Source organism: Corvus hawaiiensis, chromosome 6 (assembly GCF_020740725.1).
Source record: "Corvus hawaiiensis isolate bCorHaw1 chromosome 6, bCorHaw1.pri.cur, whole genome shotgun sequence".
Classification (NCBI taxonomy): Eukaryota; Metazoa; Chordata; class Aves; order Passeriformes; family Corvidae; genus Corvus; species Corvus hawaiiensis.
The window spans coordinates 46,423,382-46,439,713 of NC_063218.1; the positions used below are offsets into that span (position 1 = coordinate 46,423,382).

The window sequence follows — 16,332 nt, forward strand, 5'->3', positions numbered from 1 at the left end:
GCCCTTTTTATTTCCTTTTTAATCTTAAAATTTGGTAACAATGTGTTAATACTCTTGGTTTTCCACCAAACATTCCTTAAAGCATTTATCTGTGGCTTATATCTTCTTGGGGAGACAAAAATACCTTTCTTTATAATTTAAATTAGTTGTGTGTAGATGATCAAGAGATGAAGGGAAATTTTCAAGGGTGGTTTTGTTTTGATTGTGCTGAGTCTCAAAAAACCAAGATCTTAGTGAAATGAGTAAGTATAGGTTGGAGGTTTCTAATATGATTAATTTCCACAAGCCTGTTGGGGAAAAAACCGAAACAAACAACCACTTATGCCTTTGGACTCTGAAAGATCAATGGTTAAGATCTTTAAAACTAACCAGGCTCTGAAAATTGGGTTCCTTTCAGGAGGAAGGTTAAACCGAGCCCACAGAAAATCAAACCACATGAAATCTGTAAATTTTAATCTCTCTCTTCTTTTCCTCTCCCCATCTGTGTATTTATTTTGTTTTCAGGTTCTGTATGTCATCCAGGGCACTAGAGTGTGGAAATATGTTTGAGCCCTGTTCTTCTGCCCATGTTTTAGTGAGCCAGTGGAACTGTAGAGAATTTGACCAGAGGTACGGGGGCTCCAGGAATTGCCTAGGAATAACAGTTCCTGCAGAGACAATTTACAAAGGTTCAAGGTTGCTTAACTTGCTTGGCCAGTGGATTTTCAGCATGGGATCATTGAGTTTAGGACAGCACATTAGACACAGTAATGCACATACAAAAATTACTGTGCTTATTAAGAAGGTCTGCCTGATCCCAAATTCTGAATAGCCTATGGGGCAAGCTGCTTTTTTTTAGGCATTTTGTTATTTTCCTGAGAGGCACTTATGTCCTGCCTCCCCTCTGTCACCATCCCAGCTGAACATACCAAACATTTGGAGTATGTTTCCCTAGTTCAAGCTTCCTTCCACAAATCCCTGGGGCTATTGAAGGAATGGCCCTTTAATGATCTAATGGGCCTGATCCTGCTGCCACTGAAGGTCTTGTTTGCTTGAGCTGGAAGGATCTGCTCTGAGTTTCTGGGTCTCTAGGGGTCTTTATTTCTCTTGCAGGAAGGTATCGAGGACGGAGCTGTGGTCTTTCTGCTTGGAAACAAATTGGATGCTGTGCAGAGGGAGACCCGGAATGTGCCCAAGGTGGAGGGGGAAAGGCTGGCAAAGGTGTGACTCAGTGCTCTGCTGCTTGACCTGCTCTGCAGCCACCCTCCAGCTGGCAGATAGCCCTTCTTGGAGCCATCTTCCAGTATGGTACCTTCCCTCTCCGTCCCACCCCCTGTTTCTCCAATGTGAACATGTACCAAGGTCCCTCTGGTACCAGGGAGGATGAGGTGGTGGCCTGTATGTGGCAGACAATGGCCCTTGAGGGAGGCTCATGTATTTCTCTTGGGGCTTGATGTCCCATTACAGTCTTTCTGAGAGCAACATGCATGGCTGATTTCCCATTTGTGGGCTCCTTAATGCAACATTATCCTGCCTCTTTCCTCACTCCCTTGTCTGCCTGCCTGCTGGCACCTTGGCCCCTGGGTGGGGGGAGACAGGGTTTCAAAGGTGTTTCCTGCCTTCTGGACTCACAACAGAAAGGTAAGGGAATCAAAGTACCCTGGATGGATGCTTTCTCTTCCCAAACAACTCCCCCAGTGCTCCCTTTTGGACACTCTGGCTTGGCTCCAAATGCTGAAAAAGCATCTCCTTTTCCTGGGTTGGTGAGCAGGGTGTGCACCCCAGCAGGGTAGCAGCCACCCTCCTGGCTCCAATGGCTCTTGGCGGGGTTCCTGGGGATGAGGGTGGGCCAGCTCCCAAGGCTGTGGGTGAATGGTGCTGGTAGAGAGCTGGCAGTCACCGTGGGTGCTTGCTGTGCTCTCTGGCAGGAGTACAAGGCTGTGTTCTACGAGTGCAGTGCGATGACTGGCTACAACATCATGGAGCCCATGCTGCACATGGCCAGGTCAGTGAACATGAACAGTCACCCTGGGATACTTCCCCAGCTGGAGGTGACTGGTGTGGGCTCTCCTGGGGAATGGGCCCAAGAAGAGAGGGGTGTCAGAGATGGACTTTGTCACATCCCAAAAAAGACCTGACTCCTCTGACTTCAGGTCCTTGTCTTTTGTGCCTGGAGAGCACCAAGTGTAGACTGGATGTTTTTGCATACAAAGCTTCACCTGGTAGATCTGGCTGTTGCAAGATTAGTAGTTTAATTTGAATATTTCATCACAAAATCCTTGCATACTCCCCCAGATTTTAAGCTGGTGTTTTCAGTTTGAAGTCTGCATGCAGCTCTAAGGGTTCTTTCTTCCCTATCTTAATAAGCATTGTACAGACTAGCTATTTCAGTGGCAATAGTTTAAAAAGGAGATAAGATACTGTTCGGCTGAAAGAAGTTTGCCCTAAGATTTTTAGTTTTTTAAAAAACAGGTAATTTTGGGGAAAAAAAGGTATTTTAAATCTTGCATGAAAGCTATCATTTTGTTTTCTTTTATCCCTTCACCACCTCCTGCATCATCTCTGTTATAGCCACAGCAGGACATAGCTGTTCATTAACTGGGAGGATTTACTTATCAGCTAGGTGAATCACATCTCCCATAGCATGTGCCTTCAGCATGCTTTATTACCACGCTGCTGCCCAAGATGGCCCACACAGGTGGAACAAACAACCTGGGATTCTGACATCAATGGGGGAGCTTGGGAATAAGGCACAGGCCACTCACATGGGTGCTCTGATTACTACGCCATGGTGCCCCCTCTTGTATGTGTCCAGTTGCTTTCCCCATTCCCTGGAAATTCATGCTCATTCTCTGTGTGTTATTCATCTAGCCTGACTTCCAGAGAAGTCAAGTCTTTGGGCCTGTTACTTCTTGCAATCCTAAATGTAAATCCTAAATGGCTGGTGGAGAGCAAAGAGCAGAGGCAAACGTCTTGGAAGGAAGATCTCAGTAACCAGGTTGTGTTCTTGCTCTGTGCTGCTCTTTCCAGGTTGCTGACAGCACAAGAAGACAGGCAGAGGGAGAATGCCCTGCAGCTGGAGGATATCAGCAGAAGGAAAGGGTGCTGCGCATAAAGCACACTGATGTGCCAGCAAGAGACATGTGCCAATGGTATATCATGAAGCTGGGGATTCCTTTCAAGCAAGCTGAATTTGATGGTATCAGCTCTCTAGAGACTTGGGGAAGGTGCAGCTTTTCCCAGTCTGTGAATTTTGAGGCACAAATCAGGCCAAAATGTGCATATTATCTGCACTGTTCTACTTCCTAACTCTGCATGCAGCCCTGGTCTCTGGAGGCCTCTGCTTCTTTGGGGGAATTTGACTGGTCTTAGCTAGTAGCACAGATTGGGCCTTCTGTCTGGAGAGGTTGATTCCCTGTAAAGGGATGAAGTCTTGTTCCTGTTCTTTTTGGCAAAGAAGTGGCCTAGTAGCAGTGAGCAGAGGACACAGTGGGTCTGTATTAAATAGAATTTCCATGTAAGAGATAAAGAAATTATTTTAAGTTTGGGCTAGCTCTAAGTAGTGATCCAGGTCCCAGAGAGTAGCATCATCTCTTAGTTCTGCAACAGCAGTGCTCAGCTGAGAGCCCGCTGTGGTGAGTGAGAACACTTCCACCACTTCTGGCAAGATCTGGATCAGGCCCTGTATTTACTGCAGGATTTGGTTGGGCTTGTCAATATTGTAGTTAACAGATTCCATGTGTGATTATAGTATGGACTGATAGGACTAGTCATCTCAATGGCTTTCATGGCTTTGTCACCCTAATGGACATTTTCGCTGTCCTGCTGTATGTTTACGGAACACAGAGCAGTTGCCCTGGGACCCGCAGGCACTGGCATGTGCTGCTGATTCATAGCCAATTGCAGGAGCTGTGCTATACAAACCAGGGGAGCCATATATAGCCTGTTTTAAGGCTGAATGCTGCCTGTTTCCTCCCATTCTCTTATCCTTTCCTGAAGAATCTCCAGCAACTCGGAACTGCCTCACCCGCAGTCCTGAAAGATCCCACCGCAGTGCTTTCAAGTGCACCTGGGCTGGAAGCACAGGGCAGCTGCCTGTGGGAAATGTACCTTTTTCTCTTGCAGTGACGTTGAGCAACAGCCTCACTTTACTGGTGAAGGGCCTGAGAAAGAGCTGGATTGAACCTGTTCCCATTGGGAAGAGGCCTTCTTGTCGCTAAGGGGTGGGGCAAAGCAGGGGGAGGAGAGGCACGGGCAGAGGTAGAAACTGTCCCCAGAGGTGCTCCTGTCGGCATAGCTGCCACTGTGCCTGGCCGTGGAGCTTCTGGGGTGCGATGCTTTCGGGTTTGCAGCTCAGTGGCTCTCAAAGCCTTATTGGGACTAAGTGAGATTTTTGGTAGTGCCCTTTTCCCTTTTGTTTTCGAGGCTGTTTCTGTGTGTGACTGACATTTTAGGCACAAGATGTGATACTGCAGCTGTGAAGCAGCCCCCCAGCCTTGCGGCATAGGGAAAGCCCGTACTTTGCCATGGTCTTTCCTCTCTTGGGATAAGGCGGCCACTCTGAATGTCTGCTTATTGCACAAATTTCACTGGGAGTATCCCATGCAAGTAAAGTGCTCTGAGTCATTTACAGCCCATCAGTATTACAAAGAATTTCCATGGTTCCTCCTGGTGCCTTTTACTTCTGATAGGAAAGAGGAAGTTTTTCTCTGGAAGAGCAGGATTTCTGAGTAAAAGGAAGAGCTGAAAGTAGTAAGATCCTGCTCAGTCCTTACTGTTGGCTGGCTGTGACTCACACTGTTTAACTGCACCAGCACCTTCTAGAGACTGGGAATCAGAAAGCTACAAGAGGTCCAGAAGGAAGCAGGGTACCTGGTGTGGAGCCTGGAGTAAGACCAACAGTGCTGCCAGGGAACTGCTCGTGTTTGCAAGGAGCGATGTTTGGGAAGGGAAATCCGTGCTAAGGTGTTCTGAACATGCACCTCCCACACTCTGTACACAGCACACCCGAGACAAAGGCGTGAAATACAGCTGACACGCAAATACGGGCCAGTGTGTGTGTTACCTTTATCAGTGCTGTCATACTGCAAAGGCAAGAACCATCAGGTTCTTTTAATGTACAACCTTGAGTGGTTTTCTTAGTGTGCAAACAGTACAGACAATAAAGAAATGCTGTCTTAGAAGCGGTTGTGTTGAGAGATTTTTTTCCAGGCACCGCAGGAGATTCAGCCTCCCATCTTCAATCACTGATTGTAGTGTGACCTTCCCTTTTCACTGCTCAGGAAGTGGCCTGTCCCCCATGGTGGTACACAGGGGTTCTTACAAATAGGGAGAGAGTTGACCAGGACCCCATGTTTTGGAGGCAGAGGCTGTTTTTCAAGCAGCCAGAGTCCAGCTGTTCAGGGAAGGCAGAGCATGGGGGAGAAAAAGGCGAGATACTTCCCCAGTGTCGGGGGGGTAGTGCTTTCAGAGAGGGCAGGTTCTCACCTTGTTACCTATATTCATAGAACTAAATCTTTATTTTGTTAATATCCCATGCATCCTTTTCACTAGAGTTAGGAATTTGGTTGCTTTTAATCCTTGTGCCCTGGCATGGCTCCAGCTTGGATGTTCATGCCTTACAGAACTAATCACACTGCAGTTTTGACCAAACAAATTATTACTCATTTCCCCTGCTATAAACTGACAGCACAAGTAGTTCATTGTAACATATATTTTTTTAAAGCAGGAAGGGTGGATTTTTGTTTCAAGGATGACAAAATGGCACAGAATTTGAGCAGGCTGAGCTTGGACAACGATAAACAGCAGGGTGGGGTTTATTACTGGAAGGTCTTTTGTTGTCTCTCAGGACAATAATTAAATATCCTGTTAGAAGGCCAAGATGCGGTCTAAAGGGGCATGCTGCTAGTTTTTAAACCTGTCTGATATCAGACCCAAACTAGACCAGAATTTCCAAGAAATTCATTTTACTACATCCCTCTTTTTTACCAGAATCTCTCCTGCCTCTAAATGGAAGCTCTGTGAGCAGCCACCCTTTGTAAGTGACTGCTGGAAACTGCAGCATAAATGCGAATAATGGGATATCCTGAGGGGGCATGAGTTGAGGGAGGATGCAAAATATGACTGCCTGGGGGCTTATTCCTTCACCACATTGGCTCCAGCCTCTTAGTGAACAAGTGACTTTTTGCACATAATCTGTAAGGTATTTTGGAATCATATCACAAGAAAGTACTCTTCTTATAGCCTGGGAAGCCTTATCCTGGCACATGCAACAGTGCAGCTGTGTACACAATCAGGTTGAAGGGCAAAAGCAAAAAAACCCAGCTGCTCTGATAAGCAGCCATGGTCCCACAAATCTCTGCAGGCCGGCAAAGGGACCTCACTCTGCTTTGCTTCCACTTGTCTCTTTCATGTTAATATGCTAAGGGTAAGCATAAGAGGATTAGGCTGACAGCATCTCTTTGAAAAGCCAAAACAGGGCTGAAAAGAGAGCATTAAGCCACAGTGTAAAGTTTAAAGCTTTTCCACAGGACAAATGCAGGAATTGCAAAGGTTTGAGATGTTGTTTTCCACTACCTTCTTTATTCCAGCAGCCTGAACTCCAAGGGACACTTTCCATATACACACAATTAATGAGTTCCTGCTATGGGGATCATGCAACCACTCACACATTATTTTCTGTCCTGTCACCTTCTGTTTGTGTCTTTTCATGATCTTTTTACTTGTTGATTGCTTAGACTATAAATATATATAGACCAAGTACTTCATCTCCAATTATAAATGTACCTCACAGCCCATTATACATCGTCACATGCTCTGTTTGGCGATCCTCCCTCTCAGTGCCAAGAGACCCGCGGCGCTGCAGTTCAGAGCTTTGCTAGAAGGCACTCATTACTTATCTGGCTGTTGATGAGTTACACGGAAATTTCGGCTGGCGAGGCTACAATAACCCGACTCCAGCCTCTGCAGCCTGCGGGGCATGTTTATATACGTATATACGATGCTGCAAACACAAGTGTAGCTGTGTGCTACTTCTGAATATACTAGTCCACAGGAGACCTGACCAGGTACAATTAGTCTTCTCAAGGTAAACAAGTATCTGCAGTAAGTATCTATTACTCCAGCAATAAGCTGAGGATGTGGAGGTGGGGGGGTCCTGTGGTGTATCTCGCCTTTACCTGCAGGCTCTCCCAAGTGCAGGAAGCACTTGTGCCCGGTCATGCCCATTTGCTGACCCAAATCTGCCACGGTGGGAGGGTTCCGTGCTTTCCTGTTTGTGCATGAAATCCCTGGACATGGCAAGAAGGCAGTGGCCCAGTGTGGCGGCTACCCAGGGCTCCACCAAGGAGGGCCAGGACCTGGACAGGGGCTGGCATCTCTTGTGGCTTCCAGGTTCTACCGCATATTCCCTGCAACAAACCTTTCAGTGTGTAAGCAAGCTGATCCTCCAAGGCTCTATTTGACCACTTGGTTCTCCAGCAGCTCTGAACTAAAGCTTAGGCAGGATTCTCATGGGCTGAGAGAGAGAAGTGAGCCTACTCCTTGGGAAGGATGAAGTGATTTTTGAGTTGGGCACATGGAGAGCTTAGGGCAAGCAGGAGGTTCTAAACTGGCCTTTTCCTTCCCTGCCCAGATCTCCTCTCTTCATCCCGCCCCTGAAAAAGCATGTGCGGCCACTCAGCCGTGGAGCGGAGAGGGCGTGGGTCTTTTCCTGGGAGCATCCCCCGCACAGGGCTGCTGCTTAGCACAGAAGTATGTGGGCTGCGGCTCAAGTGAGGTAATGGGAGGATGAGACAATGTGCCAGTCAGGGCTTGATTTTAATTTACAGGGTGTTCCATGGAAAACTCTTTTAACAAGCAGGTCTGACGCCTTAAAGGAAAAAAAAAAAAAGCCGCTCCAGCAGCAGTAGTTCGCTGTAAGGTGTTGCCTGCGGCAATGGAAATGGCAACGTGAGGCGCGGGAGCCGAGCCGGGGCTGCGGATAGCGCCGCAGAGCACGAGCAGCCCCGGCCGCAGGGGGCGAGCCGGGCCGGCCGGGAGCGGGGGAGGTGGCCCGGGCTGGGGCGGGCCGGGCAGGGCCGGCCGCGCCTCCCTCCCGCCCTCCTGAGAGTGCCTCCCGTCCCGGCCTGCCTCCCTCCCGCGCAGCGCGGCAGGTCGGGGCGTGCGGCGGCGCGGAGCGGCGGCCGACGGTGAGGCGGAGCGCCCGAAATGGCGGCGCCGGGGGGACGGCGGGAGGCGGGGGGCGCGGCGGCCCCGGGGAAGCGAGGCCGGGGAAGGGGCTGGGGCGGCAGCACCGGAGAGCGGGGCCGAGCGCGGCCCCTGGGCCCCGTGTGCGGCAGCGGGGCCCGGCGCTCCCTCCCTCCCGCCGTCCCTGCCGGCAGCCCGCACCCGTGGGGACCTGGCCGCGGCCACCCAACCCCGGCCCTGCCGCAGCCCTGCTTTGCTTCCCCTGCACTGCCCTGTGGCATTGCACAGCTTCGCAGGGGCTTGGCCCGTGTACGCTTTGTTGTGGTTCTTCTTTTTTTTTTTTTTTTTTTCATTAGAAAAGTGTTTTAACCTGTTGCAGGTGGTGTCATAAACTTTGCACAGCCCGCGGAATTAGTGAAGGTGTTCTGAATATTGCCATAAATCTTGTGAAACGATTATTATCCCCCTCTGTCTTTTGTTCAGTTAAATTTCCCTGTTGTACAAATAAAGACTTGGCCTTTATGCTGGGCTTGCAGGACCCGAGGAGGAGGAGGAGGGAGAGAGTGAGCCCTTGTTTACCACGCAGTCCAGGCGGTGTTCTGTTCCCTTCATTTTCTGGAAGCTGCATCAAATGGGGAGCTGATGACGATGGGTTATTGCTGCACCGTTGTGCTGCTTGGCATGAGGAATCTTTACAAGTAGCTGCTTCTTCTTGTCCTCTCATGAAGAACATAAACTGCTGTAATTTTTTAAATCTGACTTTTCCTGAGAGCTTTTGTAATCAACTTGTTGCAGTATCCTGTTGAATTTTAGCAATGACATGTCTTTATTTCAGGCTACTGTGTAGCATCCCTTAAATTGTGCTGCTTCACTTCCTTTGTCCTCCTACAGCGCTTCCTGGCTTTCCCTGAGGGTTCATGTGGTGCCTCGTAGAACAAGGGTTGATTGAAATAGCATCACCCATCAGAGGCCATTTAGTTCAAACAGTTTTGAAAGATGGTCCTTTTGCAAAAATGCATTTCCTTTGCCACCTAAAGGCCATTGGCAAGGTTCTAAGGGAAGCTTTTGGTTTGGTGGATGGTCTTACTACCTGATACTGTGGAGGCCGAAGAGCCTCTTAGCATGCCACCAGTCAGACAAAGTCCATCCCAGTCCTCCTGGCTGACTGTTGTTGCTGCCAAAGGGCTGCCTGTTGTGGAGGGAGCGGAACGCCTGGCTCCGTTGAGCTGTTGCTGAGCTCATGGTAACTAGAAAAGTCAGTGCAGAAGTTTCAGTGTATTTATATTCTCTGAAGCATTTTGCGTGCCTAGGACAGGCAGTTCCCAATCTGTGGATTGCTGGAAGCTGGCCAGTGGGGAATTGGATTGTTGGAAGCTGGGGTAGCATCACTTACGCTTTATGTGGCGTGTCTGGTGACAGGTCCCTGTCAAAGGCACAACACTGGCTTGCACAGGTGGGCCTGGGCTCTGGTTTGCCACAGCTGCTCTGGGCTGCCAGTACTTCTGAGTCAGATGTCCTTGCTGGAAGCTTGAGCTGTGAGCTGAAGGAGGTGGCAGCTTTTGAGCTCCTCTGTGTAATTCTCCTCAGATCACATCCTTGCTCTGTAGTGTGCTGATGATGTATTTTGAGTTCCTGGCCTGTATTTCCTTCTGGCCATGTGCTGTATTTCTGCAAAAAGCATGTTTTATTCCAAACTGTTGCATGTGGCTTCTGCAGTGGAGGAGAATGACTTCCCCTGTTGCCTGGTAAAAGTCCTGGCACTGCCTGCTGTATGCTGGCTTCAGGAATCAATAAGAAAACACCTTTTCTGAGTGCTTGAAATAATGTCCCATGTATAACACTTCATTTTACTCTGGAGTCTGAGGTGGTTAGTCCCTCCTGTGGTACATTTTGTGAGAGTTTAACACGTTTTCTTTCTCCTAATTCAAGGCAAGTGTGTTAAATGGGGTTTATTTGCTACTTTCAGTGCAGCCTCTGAAAGTTTGTCTTTGGGTGTGAGAGATTCTTCAGTAAGGGGTGGAAGAAAGCTGCTTGTACTCCCTTGTCAAGCAAAAATGCTAGGTGGGAGTGGCTGATGAAGGGCTCTCTCTCCCTTTAGGGACTTTCCAGCAGGACTATAATTTCCAGTAAATAAAAGTTGTATCTCGATTCTGGCTGTTTCCATTAGACGTGCACAGAAGGCAACAGCTCCCCTTGCTCTTGAGACAGCCTGAGGGGGTTGATTAGAGAGCTGTGTCTCTTCTAGCCAGGCCATCCCACTGGCAAATTCACTTGTTCCTTCTACGTAGTTTGGCTTCTGCTCTCAAGAGTGCATTGGACTATTGGTTATGCATGGAAGGAAAAAGTGTACTTGCATGTGCTTGTTTGTGTAACATCTCTGTCACCATGTGTCCCTGTTTGTGGCAGACTGTCCTGTCTGGCATTTCTAGGTAATTTGGTCATTTGTAAAGCAATCATACTGTCCCTCTGTTCTTTTTGTGCCTTCTGTTTAAGACAGAAGCTTAGAAAGAAAAAATTGACAGACTCTGAAAAACAGAAAGGGTAGCTGTGCTTTTTCATGTCACAGTTTACCATTACTGTCCCCAGTGGCCTCATCAGCGTTGTTCCTTAGGCCTCCTGAGAGGATGTTCTACTCCTCACTCTACTTTCTGCTCCTGAGCTCAACAGTGGGTTATCTCCAGCTCTCCCTGTGTGCACTGACAGCTGAGGTCATGAAAAGCCTGAGGAAGGGGGACTCCTAGAAATGACAGCTCATCTCAGCTTCCTTGGCTGGGAGGAACAGAAGCCTAAGTCTCCCTGGTTGTTTAAAAATCTTCAGATCCTAAGGGTGAAGGTCTCCTTCTGTCTCACTCACTCGTCCTGCCTTTCAGACTCTGATGTGATTTTTCTTTTGTCACAGCAAAGCTGAAATGAAATGAACAGTGTCACTGTAAAGTCATCCCGTTTTCCCATCCTTTTTTGTACTTGCATTTTGACAGAGCTTTCCCCAGGATGGTGCCCATCTTCCCAGTCTGTGAGAAATGTGCTTTTCCTGGCTACCCTGTGTCTGAAGCCAAGGTGTGGAGGGAGAAATGAGGAATGGCAGGCATGTGGAATGGAGATGAGGTGTTCTGTCAGTTCTGTGGAGAGTGCCTCATTCCATCCCTCCCCACGGCACAGAAATTGTTGTCTGCCGGGCCCTCTTGGCAAGGATCTGCCCTGTAATAGCAGCACTGCTGATGGGCATCTTTCTTCAGTGTTTCGTCTGTCCTGCCTGCCAGACTCCTCTGCTTGTGATCTCAACAGCCTGGGATCCTGGGGAATGGATTCAGGGAATCCTATTAAGTCCTGTGTCCTGGCTGCTGACAGTAATAAAATTCTTGGCAAAATGAGCAGGAGGGTGATGACTATTTTGCACTCCTGGAATTGCATGGCTGAGTAAGAGGTGTGTTTTGGGGTCTGGTCATTTGTATATGACCAACTTGGTCCACGTTTCTAGCCTGAGTTTCTTGTGCTGGTTGGGTGGTTTTGACTCCAGCCCATGCTGGAAAACTGCTGTGCAGCTCTGTAGGGCAGGAGTGCAATAAGCTCAACATGGGACTGAAAGTGTGTCCAGCTCCTTGGAAGGATACAAGCATGAATTGATGCCATGACATGCCAGCTGGGCTTTTCATGGAGTTACACACACACACATATATATATATGTGTGTGTGTGTGTATTTCATGCATGCTTTTGATGCCAGTAGTGGTGGGCATTATTGGAGGCAGGATACTGGTTTAGTGGGATAAGGAAGGACATCAGGAATTATATTCTGCAACAGTTGAGGGAAGGTCCTTGGCAGCTGTTTAAATTCATTTGGGTACTGACCCACAGGCACTGTCTTGAGGGTGCAGCCAAGCAAATACACACTGTGCAACTCTTGATTAACATTGCATTGCCTGCATCCCTGTAGGCTGCTCTGGAGCCGCCTCTCCTACCTGAGTGCATCCCAGAGAGGGAGTGTGGAGGATGTGGGGTGTGACATGGTCTCTTAAGAGAGGTGGAAATGAGACATGTGGGAGGTGCAAGAGAGGATGTTGCTCAGACCCACAGGTTGTTCCTGGCAGTGGTAATGAGGCTTCATAAAGAAAAGCTGAGGCAGAAGTCAGTGACAAAAAATGTTTGGCATTGACCATTGTTTCTTATCTGTGGCTGGTGCCAGATCTGAATACAAAAGGAGCAAAGTTCACTTATTCAAGCCAGGTTTTCTTTACTTTTGTAAGAAAGACAGCAGCAGTGGGGAGCTGGGGCAGTGGGAAGAGTTGTAAGGGTAAGTGCCTCTGCTTTGGTGAAACTTGTCCTTGTAGCTGTGATGTGGAAGACAGATGCTCCTAAGAAACAGTGGAGTTGGTCTGAAATTTGCAGCATGTTTCCCAGATGTCTTTGCCATTGTCGGAGAGGGATAGGTTTAAAGGAAGAAACACCTTTTGGAGATACTATGGAAGGAAGATCTGCTGTGCTGTACAAATGGACAAGGTGAAAACTTGTCTGATACCTCACCCTGGAACACTTCTGCTCCTATGGGGAAGAAGTGGACAGGAGAAAGATCGAGCAGATGATTGCTATTTTGCACTATTGGCATTGCATGGTGGAATGGGAGGTGTGTTTTGGAGTCTGGGCTGCATTTGGGTCTTGCTGGTTGGGTGGTTATGACTCTCCAGTCCCCAGCCAGAAAAGCGCTGTACACTTTGGTAGGTGCATCTCAGGCAGGAGTGGAATCAGCTCAACACAGACTGAAAGTAGTCCTTGGCAGCTCTTTCAGTACAAATGTATGACTTACCAGCATAGCTGGAGGACGAACAATGGATTCATTGGCTCCTTCACTAGTGAAATTCAGTTAAAAGTGGGACCAGGAGTGGTTTGAGGTAGGAATTACTGTGGGAGAGGTTTCTCTTTTGTCTGGAGTGCATCGCTGACTTGTTATCTGCTGGAGTAGGAGCCACAATGCCTGTGGGGTTTTTAGGGAGTACTCTGATCCTCAGTGTCCACTGCACTGCAACAATAAAGAAAATAAGGGGGAAGGATGGTTTTGGTCAAATTTATCTGCTGTCAGAGCCAACTGGCAGATGCCAGCCACGCTGACAGTTTTGGCATGCCAGCCAGTGAGCAGGACTTCTGTAGTGCCTGACAAGGCAGGCGTGAGTCATGGCTTGTGAATGTCAGTATTTCTTCTTAGCTTTGGTGGAATCCAGAAGGGAGGAATTCATGTCCCACATCTCACCCCCACACTGCCCTGGGAACAGAGATGGTTGGCTCTTTTTCTCCATGGTCACTGTAAGCTCCATGCAGAGCTCCCAGGGAAGTGGTGGGGAGCTGTGTGTGCCATCCCAGGGGTGTACAGTGAGTGTAGAAGCCAGGCACGTGGGAGCAGGAAAGAGTCTTGGGTGTGCGTGTTGAGTGCTGTGTGCAAGAAATGTGCATATTGGAAGGTGTTGGGCTTCGTGCTTGTGGTTTTGGCTGTTGAAGCATAGAACGGGTGAGTCCAGTCCTGTGTGGAAATACCACTTGGTGAGGAATTGACCTGTGGCTGGTTGCAGGTTCCCCTTGCAGTGTGGAATAGCTTCTTCCATCTTTGCTGAGAGACTTGGCTAAGGCGAGAGGTCTGCCGGCGGTGAGGAGACATTTGGTGTGGTCTCCAATGTACCTTGTCCACTTGGAGGGTTTTTTAAAAGGACATATTTCTTGTTATTGGGAGGACCTGTTTCTGTGTTTGGGGAGGAAGAACTGTCAGGCTAGTTCCTGCACCTCTGAGTCTCAGCTGTCTGGGGTTTTTCCTCCTCCTGAGCAGGGAAAGAGTGCAGGTGTCCAGCTGAGCTCATGTGTGGGGAATGAGGCTGTGCTCGGCCCAGAGATGGGCTCTGGAGAGCCAAACAAAAGCCTGCTCTGTCCATTGTGCACTCCCCAGAGCTTACCTCTGATGTATGCAGTGTGTCCAAGACAGAAAAAAAAGGGAACTTAAACCGCTGTGCTTAGGCCAGGATGAAATCCTGGTTGCTGACTTCACTGGGCTGTTTGCCCTCAGGCACTGGGGAAGTGTGGATCCTAACTCACAGGTGTGCTGCAAGAAGCCTGGGCGGAGGGAAAAGCAGATAGTTGCAGAGGGAAACCTCTGCTTTCACTGATGTCATGAGCTTTACTTTGGCTGCATCTGTCTCCATGTGAAAGAGGACCCCCTTGTAGAAAAAAGGGTTTTATTGTTTGTTACTTCATCAGGAATTTTAACAGTCTTTTAAGAAAAAAGGAGGGGGTAAGCCAGCTTAGGTGAGAGCAGTGAGAGTATCCAAAATCAATTATTGCAGTTAAATCAATATGATTCTTACAACATTGCATTTACAAGTGTGTAAGTGGGAAGCTGATTTCCCTGTGTACGAGGGCACAACTGCTGTGGATCAGCAGTATCCTCATGATTTTTAACACTGATAACCATGTGTGGCCAGCTCTGGTTCCCTCTCTTTGCATTATCCTGCCCTGGGCAGTCAGAGCTGGAACACCCTTTTGGCTGAGTTGAGTAATAGGAAGATTATTTTCTGTGCCAGAATTAACTTGGTTACTTCCAGCATGAATTTTAGATTTTTTTTCTAAATGCTTCAAAAGCAAGGGGGGCGTTTTGTTTTCTGGGTTCCTCTATGCCTTTATATCCAGGAGGAACCTCATTTTCACAGTGGGCATTGAGTACTGAAGGTAGTTACTCAGTTTCTTCAGAAACTTGTGACTGTGTTGTTCCTGGATTTTCTCTTGGGTGTGTTTTGCTTTTAATACTTCAGGATGTCCTGAGAGTCTTAACCTACAAGTGCGCCATGCTATGGACTGCTTTTCCTCTCCTGCTCACTAATGGCATTGGATGAATTGAAAGATGGATAATGAGTCTGCCCAGAGACTGAGAGCAAAGTGCTCTGCTGCTTTCTGCTGAGCTCAAAGAAGTCTGAATGCTGGGGATGTGCCAGTTACGTTTTTAGAGGCTCCTGAGGGAGCAAAATATGTGATTTCTCCCATCTCCTGAAGTGTTCTTGGGTCTTCTTGGGATTTGAGGGTTAATCCAGGGTAGAATGTGCTACTGTAGAATGTAGACTGGACTACTTGTAGCCTTTAAATTTTAACCTTTAAAATAACAGGAGATCAGATGAGATGGTAATGGTTCCTCTTGACTTGAAAATTGACCTCCAAGGTGGAGGGGTGGTTGTGGGGAGGATTAAGTTTCAAAGTAATTTTAGGCTTTCCTTTATTGAAGCTTCTTCATAGAGTGCTGAGGTAACAGGAGGGTGGGTTGGTGGAGAAATCCCCTGCAGGATTTTCCTGCTTCGTTTGAAGTCCAGCTGTTTTGTGCTGGCGTCTGTTAGAGGAACCTGTTTCCAGGTTCTTTTCCTTGCCAGCTCTAAATGCAGTGGATGATTACACTGTCATGGTTTAACCCCAGCCAGCAATTATGTACCACCCCTCCTTCATCCCCCTGCTCATGGGGGATGGGGAGGAGAATCAGTAAAATAGTGTAAGTTATGGATTGAGATAAGAGCAATTTATCAATTGAAACAATGTAAAATAAAATAACAGTAATAATAATTTTAATAGTAACAGTAATAGTAATGCAAAGGAGAGCAAGAGAGGAATAAACATCAAGAAACGCGAATGATGCACAACACAACTCGGTAGCTCGTCCCCCAGTGGTGATCAGTGGCTCCAGGCCAACTCCCCCCGGTTCATATCCTGAGCATGACATTCTGTAGTAGGGAACATCCCTTTGGCCAGTTTGGATCAGCTGTCCTGGCTATGCTCCTTCCCTTCTTGTGCACCTCCTCACTGCCAGAGCGTGGGAAACTGACACGTCCTTGATCTAGAGTAAGCACTACTTAGCAACAACCAAAACATGTTTGTTACCGACACTGTTCTCATACTAAATCCAAACCACAGCACTGTACCAGCTACCGAGGAGAACACTGACTCTATCTCAGCCAAAACCAGGACGTACACTGACACAGCCTTGCCAAAGTTGCTGTCCTGGTTATGGCTTTGTACCCTTCATGGAGAGCTGCCCTTTGCCTGTGCCAGCTTGAAGCTGTGGAGAGGACCAGAGCAAGCGCAGCTCCCCATGCAGCCGGCAAAGTAAGGTGTTTTGGGGAAGTGGTTGTTGGCACGGGGCTGGGGGATTTCTT

General features: G+C 48.2%; 2 protein-coding genes across 6 annotated transcripts in view; both read left to right on the forward strand.

The window, feature by feature from the left end:
- Nucleotides 1–5,162, forward strand: part of CRACR2B (calcium release activated channel regulator 2B) — a 29,431-nt gene extending 24,269 nt beyond the window's left edge. Inside the window, exons 16-18 of one of the 2 annotated variants that reach the window (XM_048308143.1) lie at nucleotides 1,093–1,200; nucleotides 1,908–1,984; nucleotides 3,010–5,162. In XM_048308143.1, coding sequence (XP_048164100.1) covers nucleotides 1,093–1,200; nucleotides 1,908–1,984; nucleotides 3,010–3,094 — 270 coding nt within the window. In that variant the 3' untranslated portion in view covers nucleotides 3,095–5,162. Of the gene's footprint in view, nucleotides 1–504; nucleotides 610–1,092; nucleotides 1,201–1,907; nucleotides 1,985–3,009 lie in introns of those variants that run through there. The other variant, XR_007204494.1, reaches the window with a different exon arrangement.
- A 2,900-nt stretch (nucleotides 5,163–8,062) lies between these two features.
- Nucleotides 8,063–16,332, forward strand: part of CD151 (CD151 molecule (Raph blood group)) — a 36,063-nt gene continuing 27,793 nt past the window's right edge. For 3 of the 4 annotated variants that reach the window (XR_007204495.1, XM_048308146.1, XM_048308145.1), the window contains exon 1: nucleotides 8,063–8,168. The gene's annotated coding sequence lies outside the window, so the exon portion shown is untranslated. The remainder of the gene's footprint in view (nucleotides 8,169–16,332) is intronic. The other variant, XM_048308148.1, reaches the window with a different exon arrangement.